At 30.7% G+C, this 11,052-nt stretch overlaps 1 protein-coding gene across 2 annotated transcripts; it reads right to left on the bottom strand.

Moving 5' to 3' along the window:
• Positions 1–393: 393 nt before the first annotated feature.
• LOC125504350 (class E basic helix-loop-helix protein 23-like) lies at positions 394–10,732 on the bottom strand. Of its 2 annotated transcripts, XM_048666206.1 has the most exons (5): positions 10,225–10,731; positions 10,053–10,147; positions 8,113–8,354; positions 5,290–5,564; positions 394–4,012 (listed from the first exon to the last, which is right to left on the bottom strand). In XM_048666206.1, exons 2-5 carry the CDS (start codon positions 10,119–10,121, stop codon positions 3,849–3,851), a joined length of 750 nt encoding a protein of 249 aa, XP_048522163.1. In that variant the 5' UTR covers positions 10,122–10,147; positions 10,225–10,731; the 3' UTR covers positions 394–3,848. The 2 variants fall into 2 exon arrangements, with proteins under 2 accessions (XP_048522163.1, XP_048522162.1); XM_048666205.1 differs by having other exon boundaries at positions 10,053–10,732.
• Positions 10,733–11,052: the final 320 nt, after the last annotated feature.

Raw genomic sequence — 11,052 nt, 5'->3', positions numbered from 1 at the left:
ATCAAACCCTCTTAATTGTGCCCCTGCTTGTTTATATTAAACTGACCACAATCTTAATCGTTATTAACAGAAATATTATTTTCTCCAAAACCACAGGCAGGAGAAATTAAAACTCTTTAAATGTATAAACTTACAGCAGATGTTCAATTTAAATGCAGAAAGTTATAGTCAACTTCCGATAAATCCGTAACAACCAGCACCTTGAATGTCTACTTACTTGTAACTTACCAACTTTAAGCACTATTCTTTTCACCACTGTTCTCTGCCAACGTTTGACGACGTTCATAGTACGACACCCTGTATGATTTGCACAAGCTCCACCTCTGAAAATGTTCCTTTCAAGGATTTGACTTGATGACTATTGTTGGACTTTGAAATAAAGCAATTCAAAAATTAATATCACACATACTTTATCAAGTTGTATCCATACAATTATGCTATATGCTTCTATCTGATTCGCATATCCAAATACTTATCATGCAGGAACGAATTTGCTGTAAATGTTGAAATGATTTAGATCCCTTACTTGAACCTACAAACATTTTGTACATGGGTGTATATTTTACATTGCAATGCAAAAGAGAGCAACACAGTGCAGATGTCTTGAGCAGAAAAACGGAAAAGGTTCATCTGACCAACGCCCTTAATGCTTAATTGTTACATTGAAGGTCTACATCAAACGTAAATACTAATCAGGACATGGCCTTTATCAACATGTCTGATAATTAAATAAATAAAAAGTGACGATATTATATTAATAGACTTTCTTATATCTTCATTTAATTCCGATCCTTCTTCACAACGTCCTCCGAGTATCCGTTATTTGCTCAATCCCAAATAGTCATTGTTACAAACACAGCTGCTTCTTGTTAGTCAACTACACCCATGTACTTTATGTTTTTCATCGATATAGTAGCAGTCTAAAAACTACACAAATTGCATACTTATCTCCAAGTTATGTTACACGTTCTCTAAGTTAAAATACATCTTATATTTATATAAAAATTATCCTAATTGACTAGTCTGTTACGGTAAGATCACACCAAGTATTGCTTATGTTTAATATATTTGTTCATCCGATGAATGTCCTCATTTTATATTATTTAAGTAGTCTATAGGACGACTAGCATACGAACAATACAACCATATTTTGTCACATATCGTTAAAGCCATCAAATCCACATGGTTTAGAGGAGAATCAGCAGCGAATAATACAAGAAAATTAAGAGATTAAACGATACACCATTTCAAAACACATTTCAACTGGTATGCCCAGATTTGAATTGTAATGTATAATTGAGCGTTGAAACATTGCTAATATGTAGATTCAGCAGTGTTAAATTACAGGATTATACAAATTATATAAAAAATAATTTATTAGAAAATTAGGAGAAAAGTAGTTAGCTGGTATTGTTATTACTCTTCTATGTGTATTTGTTCAAACTATCAAATGTGAAGGAAAAATACAGTAAAAACTAGTCTCGTAACGTAAATCGTAGCAAGTCATTTATGTATTAAAATTATTCACCTGCATGGTGATTATTTAGTACCTACATAAGTGGTTGCTTTTGAATTCTTTTGATAATTTGCTTTTATTCTCTGGTAATTTATCGACCATCATACTCTCCAATTTCTCGACTCTTTTATTACCCACTTTCTGTACTCATCTTTCTCTCTCATCTGCGTACAAATTATTACATTTGCCAAATGGAAGTTATACGTAAACGGAGTTAAAATCTTAAGAAGCAAATATTGCTTTTTGACCGACTAGCTTTTTGAAATGGTTCATAACGTTGCAACGAATTGAAGTTACAAATCTGTTATTATATTTATTAAACCCCACTATATAACTTAAAATATAAGTTTTCTTATATACAGGCTATTTTAAATTAGGCCGGCACTATTGGCAGCTTTAATATTAGTGAAGATAGGAATTAGATCAGTTAAACTTGGAAGCAATGCATTTTGTTTTACTGTATGAAATGGCTTAAGTTTTCGCGGCAAATATTTAAACAGTTGGTTTTATTTTGTATGTTTTCGTTTATATTTTTGCACTGATTATGATCACCCAAACATATGTTGATCCAAATAATTTTTCAGTTTCATGAAATATAGTAGAACGTAACTTTTTTCTCAGTTTTCAGATATTATAATGATAATCCCGATTTAAATTTTTATAAAAAAACCCGTCAAAGCAAAGCTTTAGTGATTTTTTTACCTCGTCAACCATAATCACTAATAAGAAAGTTTTGAAGAAAACGTACAAAGAACTACGTAAATCAAATAACGTGTTTTTTCATATGCTTTGAAAAATACTCGATCGAGTTAGTCATCAATACAGTTGTGATTTCAGATAGATACTGTATATAACTGAAATAGCGCGAACAAAGAAGATAAAAACTTAATTCTATTTTTTTTTGCAAAATCTCTAATTTTAAATTTAACCGTTGTTTCTGCTACAGATCGTTATTTATTCAGTCATTTTTCAATTCAATGTTATTTAATGGTTTCTTTGTAGTTTATGCATTGAATTTACAGACGAACTAAACAGAATCAAAGACACAATTTCAAAGTATTAAACTTACCTCAAAGCAAACAGAGTGTTGAACTTGTGATCAGTCAAATTTAAAAGTTTTCTCTTGCTTAATTAACACCTGTGAGGGGCATTTATTAATTTTTCATTTCGAAATTACTTTGGTACTTCATAAATAAGATTTGGACTTTACATAACCCATTTCAAAGTGTGTTATGGAGTTGGAATGTGATCTAATCATTCAATAAAATCGCTTCTTTTCATCTAATAATTTGAAAATCTTTTGAAAAKCTTCAATCTCATCAAATAGGAGAAATACCATCATGTATATTGTACCAAAAACGTCTTTTTCAGTTACATYGAAAATTAWGTGTTCCCAAAAAACTCCAAATATTTTAAATTATTAAAATCCTTGACCAAAATCAAAGTATAATTAYTCAACTTTCTGCCGATATTGAATCTCTTCATCTTGCACTTAGATTTGCTGGCGCCCACTATTGGAAAACTATTATTTGGCCTTAAAAAAAAAYTACCGGGTTTATYCTTCATTCAATTGAACTTAAACCATCCAAATTCGRGCGTTTCCTCCTAAGTAAGAACAATCTCAGTTTCTTCAAATTTAAGTTGTATTCGAATGCGACATTCATATTTTCTCAARAGTTGCAGTTTCTTAGTCACATGATTTGAAATTTATAATTTATTGAACCTACAAGTTTAAGCTCATTTTTGATTAATAAATTTGATTGGCATTCASAGAAGTTGCATATGAAGCAGTTCGAGATTTAGTTAGGAATTTTTAAATATAATCTAAATTAATGGTCGGTTTGCAAAAATGGCATTTTTRTAGATTRATCAATATCTACTTAARATCGAAGTGATACTCATTTAGAACGTAACATGTTGTAAAACACATAAAGCCCCAAATATGAAACCTTAAGGAAATAACAGATAGATGAAGAACTAACTTTATTAGAAGTTTTGGACGAATAATCATGTCTTTGCTTGTTTAAGTAATAAACTGGCAATAACCACAGAAAAGGCAGCATATTCCACTCCATTGTTTCCCTCAATTTTTTTTTAAATCGAATTAATGTATTTCTATTAAATGCATCTGACTTACGATATAGAGCTTGAACACACATAAAAATCTCCCCAAAGTCTACAAAATCAATTCAGTTGCACTACTTACTGTTTGCATTAGATTTGAACTAGTCAGTTTTCTATTGGCACATCAATTTAAAAAGTTTTCTATCAGCTCAGGGCATTAAATTTTCGGCACCATGTTATGAATCTATATCTTATTATCGCAAGCGATTCACATTGCAGATCCGGAACCTCCATTATTTCCTTCGTTGTGTCGAGCATTTTCCGCTTGGAGAGCTTGTTGTTGTTGTAGGAACTTGGCTGCTGCTGGAAACCCTTGGAGATCGAATCCTGGAGGTGCGACTATTGTAGCTCCAGCTCCAGCCCCGGCAGTGCCTTGAAAAAAATATTATTTTGCAAATACTGCGAAGAAAGATTAAAATTGAATATAGGAACCGGACGTTCATGTATTCTATAGGAAAATGTTGAAGTTTTTTTGGAAATTGTTCCAATTTTAAATTTGCTAAATTCAAAGAGAATAGCAAGTTATTGAGTCAACTCGGATTTTGTTTAACCTCCACTGGTTGATACAAATACTAATATATTCTTATTTTTCCTGGGTCTCAGTCAAAGTGTGAAGTAAAAATTTTGAATATTGTTTATTTTATTGCGTTTCGGCGAGACAACAGCGCCATCGTCAGATTTTAAATTTACACAAACTACAAACACCAATTCACAATTAAAACATGTTGTATACAAACTATAATTTATAAAGCGTTAAAACACTCATCAGTTCTTGAAGGAAAAAATCCTTCCTTTTGGGAGAGCAAAACATTTGAAAAACTTACCTCATAATTGTTAAACATTACGTTCTTTTGGGTCTTTGCCTTCTTGAAACCTTAAATTTGTCTGAATTATTTTCTACGTTTATTTTTTTACGTAAACGAACGTAATGTTTACCAATTATGAGGTAAGTTTTTTATGTAAGATTGTATCAGGCCACGACACGGTAAAAGGAATAAAGGCAGACCGAGAGCCAGATGGAAAGACGCCATAGAAAAAACCAGAGGAAAACTATGGTCACAGCAAGCTGAGGACCGCAGAATGTGCAAGCAACTTGGCAACTTGAGGAAGCTTATATCCAACAATATATCGAATAGCTGTTGCATGATGATGATTATGATGGACTACTAACACAGAATAAGAGCAAATGCTTCCAATAAAACTGAACATCACATACAAACAGCACCACAAGTTGCATGGAGATCAATAAGACAAGAGAAGACGAACCAGACAATTTAAGTTCATTTCTCCAACAAACAACTACGCGACTCAAAAGCAATCAAACTAACCAACGAAAACAACAATAGTAATATCATAAAGGCACAGTAAATATTGCAAATAGAAAACTTGGGTGGATACAATTTTCGAAAATGTTCCATATGTAATAATAATTTGCAAAAATATCTAGTGAATAAAGAAAACTGTTAACATCTTAATCATTCATTATCATAATTAATTAAAATTAATTACTTATCATAACATCATAATCAGTAAACTAAATGCTGCTTTCGGTGCTCTTAAATAATAAAATTTAAAGAATCTTTTAAATGACTTAATATGTATCTTCAAAAAACGAACTGTTCAATATACTACAATCTATGGTAACTAACCTTGTAAATAGGCAATAAGTCTCTTCATCTCCTCCAAAGCATTAGCTTGCATAAGAATATAATTTTTAGCCAATAATAGAGTAGCTATTTTCGACAGCTTCCGCACAGATGGTGAGTGGGCATAAGGAATGACTGCTCTGAGTTCATCCAGAGCGTCATTCAGATCGTGCATTCTTCGACGCTCGCGGGCATTTATGTTTAGTCGAACGGTTTTGCCTTGACGATTCTTTCCTTTGACATTCGGATTCGTGCTTCCGGATCTGGATTCTAAAGATCTGGAAATAGACCACCTTATATGAGGCTTTTTGTTGATAGCAAAGTGCAATTACAACGTAATAAATATAATTTGAGGACGATCTTTGAGGGCGGAAAACATAGTAAATAAGAGAAATCGCATGCTTATCATATGGAAGACCAACCATTTATTCCTTAAGTTTTTCTAGACGTTTGTTTACTGTGTTGAATGCTTTTCTTGAAAATAATAATAACAATGATTGATAATATTGAAAAAAATTTATCAATTTAATGAAAATTATGACCTGTACTTTCAATGAGGTCAATAGCACGTCACCAATGATTGTACAGAGAAAAGAAAAGATACATTAGTTTTCCTTGTACATTGTTTTGAAAATAGCTTTTTAAGTACCGTGGAATTAATATATTCTGCTTCAGTTGATTATTTAGTACTGTTTATGGCTCGAGGAGCGAAAATTACAATTGAAATTACCCGGATTGAAAAAAAATATCCATTTATGGACTTTCTCTCATCAATATCATCTGCATAAACTACAACAGCATATTCCATTAATATACTGTTACCATCCTCATTTCTTTAACACTTTTTTGCGTTTCCTCGCATGTGAAAACTTACTGTATTTCAACCAATTTAGGCTTAAATTTGCAAGTCAGGCACAGTAGGATRCAAGTAAAAAGCTTTTTTGTTTTGCCYTCATTAGTGCTAATTAATGTAAACCTTATTTTTCTTYATMGATTTTCGAATAGTGTTAAGGTCAGTTTCAAATGCTCGCGTTTATGAGACTATTGCGACATTTTTCAACATTTTTCTTTTTAATTATTTTTTAAGTTTTAAGTTWAATTTTAAGTTTAATTTCTCTACAACTTCGAAACTAAACAGGCAAAAATAGAAAAAACGTATATGATATTCTGTAGAATATTGTTTTATCCATAATTGTTTAGATCTAATAATTTTTTTATTGCAGATGCTGAGGTTGCTACAGTTTTTTTAAAGCGCTCGTCAATCATAGGGAAGAAATTACTTTTGCAACCACATAATTTTTTTTTGTTTTCGAAAATCACAGATTCGTTATATTTTTTTTCTGGTAATTATTAAATTCTTAATTAATGAGTTTAATGTAAATTTTTAACAATTTTTACATAATTTATTTATATATTTTATTGTATACTAGTTTTTGAAGTACAAGACGTTTTTACAATTATTCCGCATAGGTTCGCTACTGCAAAAAACGACCAGCATAATTTTTATTTGGTACAAATATACAGCGTGGTCCAAATTCGAACAATCTATTCTACTTTAGGGTTATCAAACAGATATTTTTTCTAAATGAACAACTGCTCAGAATTGTAGAACTATATCAAAATCTTAGGTGGTTTTTGAATTATTGCGACTACAAAAAGGAATAAACGTACAAAGCTATAATTTTACCAGCAAAAACTGATTATTGATGATGATTATTAAACAATTATTTTAAGTGGACTAGTTTCTTTCTGATCCATTGTTTATCAAAAGTAGATTTCTTTATATCTACTCAAAAATTATAAATTTTTACTGTATTCTAAAATAAATCGCGTTTATAATAATTAGCATATATTCAGTTATGTCGGTATATTTCAGAACCACCAATTTTTCTTTAACTAAAACAATTAAAACCTATAAATTACGCCTACAAATTTGTATGAAATAACAAAATATTTTTCCTTTACTTTATATCCTGTTGCAAATGTCGGGTCGGAAATGACTCAAAAGTTCAAAGACGCAAAAAAGTGGATAGAAACCTGTAATATTACAACTTATATTGCAGGTAAAGGTATCGAATAATAAATATTAGCCGTATTTGAATACAGTATGGCAAGTTATTATAATCAGCTTCTTAGAAAAATCATTTATTAAATTAAAATTGAAGAATAAAGAACATTTTATTGATTCCAAGCTCGTTCACTCGGATTTTCGGGATTCTATTTGAAATGTTTATGTTAAGGAAAATGTTATTGTATGCAATTTAGTCTTAACTAAAAACATGTATTCAGCATTGAGCTTGATGACATAAGATAATAGAAAATTCAATGCTGTTATTTGGGTCTTTTAAGCATAATTCTTGGTTTTCAAAAAACATTTAGTTCTTTTTTAAATAAAATTTTCTAAATCCATCTAAATACAAACAAATCGCTTAATAATCAAATACATAGGGTTCTTTCAGTCTGAATTAAGTTTTAAAAACACTGATTTTTTACTCTTAAATCGCTACTATTAATCTCATTAATCAATAGGAAATCATAATTTTCTTTCATAAATTTTCAGCCTTCAGCATTCAAAGTAACAAAATGGATCGTGGGGCTCACTTTAGCATATACAATACTTTCTTTTTTATTTAAAAACTGCAGTCGAAAAGTTGAAACTATGAAATGATTCCTAAGATACAATTCTTTATTAAAAATGTTCGTTCTTTCTAATTTTATTTTATCTTGTCCTTTTATACATTTTAAATAAATTTGAAAAGCTCTGTTAAAATATTTTTCAAATTTATTTATGACTCAAATTAAGATATACATAAAAATGATTCATACCTGCTGCTATGTTGAATTGAACAACCAGGATCGGGATTATTTTCGTCCGAAGGTGGACCGTGAGGCGTGGTCACGTTCTGTTGACATCCTTGAAAGTAAAATCCTCCTAAACTCACCGTCCCTAACGGTGTCCGTCGACCTGGAACTTGAGATTCGTCCTGAGAATTTGCAGCTGGAAACGAAGAATAACTTTGTGGATGGTCCATTGCTGCTGCCGAAGAACTTGGTCCGGTAGAACTGCCCTAAAAAAGAAAAGTTGATCAAAAATCATGTATCTACTCTGCACAAAACCGGAAGCAACAGCAAAAATTAGAACATAAAACAGTTAATGTAGATAGAAACAAAACAAATAAACGCAGGTTCGTGTCGATTTAAAGTAAAAAAAAAACGCATTTATTATTTTAAGTTAATAATAGTTTAAAACAGAATTTGAGACACGTTTAACATATGACTGTTATGTTGTTTTCGATTCCAAAACGAATTTTATTGTAGAAGTGCCTTTAGTACTTAATTTTATTAGTAGATTATTTTATGTAAATTATATTTATTTTATTTACTCCTTATATAGATTACAGTTTTTTCGAAAAGTATTTTTTTTTACAATTGAATCAATAGTGCAAATGATTCAAAACTTTGTGGTATATGAGTTTTTATTAGTTAAAATGTGATGTTTTAGAAAAATACTGTGCATTCCAGGTTTCCTTACTTCGATATATTATTAAACGTATTTTATTACTTACAAAGTTGAACTAATACGTTATCACTGCTGGTTTTGTGAATATTTTCGTGTATTCCATAACCATCTTAATATTCAGTAATTGTTTTCGAATACTTTATTATTAACGATTTTTTAATTATTATCAGGGTTGCTTTGCCTTTACATGCAGAAAATTGATTGAGAAACCGGTCAAGTTCTAAAATCTCAATTTGTCAACAAACTTTTTCGATTAAAAAATACAGTAAATCTAATACTATAAAAATGCTTTAAGGTAGTATTAAACTATTCTTGTTTTTTTTTCGATCAAAATTTTCTGTTAAAGATAATTTATCAATATTTCTTTAATGTCTATCTCCAGGTTTTTGGATACATTTATGTTTCTGTTCTTTATTTTATATTGACTTTCTAGCGATTTGAAAGTTTATTATCAGAAAAAATAACTATTTTCTTTTTATAAGACACATTAAATTACAATAGAAAGTAATTATCTTTATTTTATTCAATGGAATTAAAATAGACACTTGCGAAGAATTATTGAAAACGAAATTTAACAGGTTTCAAATAATTTTCTTTCGAAGTTGCGAACTGTAGAGTGCTGTGCATATTTAGCAAATTGCAAAAGTCGCATTAAAAGAATATTGCAAACATAAAATTACAAAATCTAATGTCGAAAGCATAAGAAATTACATCAAGATATTGAGAAAAATAAACAAACGTCTGAAAACTGTAAATTGCGATTGGTATAAATTAAATTACACTCAAATGGTATTATTTGATGACAAGCGCCCGAGCTCTGTTAATTACTTAAAAAAAATTAAGTCAACTGATGTGCATATAATATAATATAACCACAATGTACGGAACCAATTACTTTACTAAAGATGTCAACATGTGTTCCATTATTTTCTTAAAATTTTAAATAAATGAGTTAAGCACCAACATGATATTTATATTTTTTTTACAAACTTCTTGTTGGGTATTTCGCCTCAATATGGTAATGTTTTGAGGATTTGAGGCGAAATACCCAAGAAGACGTTTGTAAAAAAATGAATCCGCCTCAACAATATAGAACATATCTACAACTTAATTTATAGCCGTTGCATCTAAGTAGTACAAAAATATCGCCATTAATTGATTCACGTGTGTCTAGAACATTTGGGGTGGTTTCAAAAATTACAAAAAATCAATAAGGCTGAGACTTATAGATTTTATATCTACTTACAGCAACCCCTTGCCAACCCCAGTTTGCCCCGATCGAGTTTCCCCTAAGCCACTGTGGGGGTTGAATCATACCGCGTGAGATGGCGTGTGACGCATCTTCACTTTCCGAGGAGGAATCACAATCATATGACTTCATTGTTTATTTATAATAAATTTTGCAATTTCACACTCACTTTGGATGGCAGCCAGCTGGCGAACAGCAACCTGATTTATCAATGAACACAACTAGATAACTCGATCCAAACAACTCGTCAGCATCACGCAAATCTTTTTTTAAAGAAATTAAAATTTTAATAAAATATAATTTTATCACATAAATTTTAACTTTAATCCAGTTTGTCACTCACTAATCACGACTAGATATATTCACCCCTTCCACTCACTACCGCAATTTAGCTCACTGGTTGCTTTACGTAAGTACTCATTGATCAACTGCAATTATTACAATTTTTCGTAGTTCACAACATGTAAGAATCCTCCTGCTGAACAGGACCATTTACATCATTGCACCTTTTAAGTATTTACTAGAAACTACAGCACAACACCAAACCAAACTAGAGTCGAAAAATTGACAGATGTGGTCCGCAGAGACGACAATATTAGGGGTTCGTTTACCAAGGGCGTAGATTAAAGGGTAGTTTTGTTTGCATTTGATCCGCGTTTGGGGATTTCTAGATATTTTTCTTCAACTGGTAGCCAGACAATGAAAATTCTAACGGCTGATGCAAGTAGTTATTTATTCATTAAAGAGTGCAAGTAAATTCTACATTAAACAAATCAACTTTCCAAACTTTCTTACATGCTAAGGAGATGAAAAAATTAGTTGAGTATTAGATTCACATAAGTCCATGTTTGAGTCTCCAAATTACTTTAACGGATATGGAAGGTGATTGAAAATTGGCATCAATTTTTAATTAAGCGCTTACAACATTTCAAAAATACATCCAATAGGTAGTCACACATCAACTTAGGCAAAGTTTGTGTTTGAAGAAATAAGGACT

The sequence above is a fragment of the Dendroctonus ponderosae genome, unplaced genomic scaffold (assembly GCF_020466585.1).
Source record: "Dendroctonus ponderosae isolate FM_Combo_2020 unplaced genomic scaffold, Dpon_F_20191213v2 Dpon_F_20191213_401, whole genome shotgun sequence".
NCBI classification, from domain to species: Eukaryota; Metazoa; Arthropoda; class Insecta; order Coleoptera; family Curculionidae; genus Dendroctonus; species Dendroctonus ponderosae.
This window is presented reverse-complemented; position numbering and strand designations above follow the sequence as displayed.

Excerpts from the sequence above, each read along its gene's own strand:
- LOC125504350 (XM_048666205.1), bottom strand. The coding sequence starts at position 10,187 with ATGAAGTCATATGATTGTGATTCCTCCTCGGAAAGTGAAGATGCGTCA. Across the intron at positions 8,355-10,052 it reads GGGGTTGGCAAGGGGTTGCT|GGCAGTTCTACCGGACCAAG; the intron begins GTAAGTAGATAT and ends TTTCTTTTTTAG. Across the intron at positions 5,565-8,112 it reads TCAATTCAACATAGCAGCAG|ATCTTTAGAATCCAGATCCG; the intron begins GTATGAATCATT and ends GTCTATTTCCAG.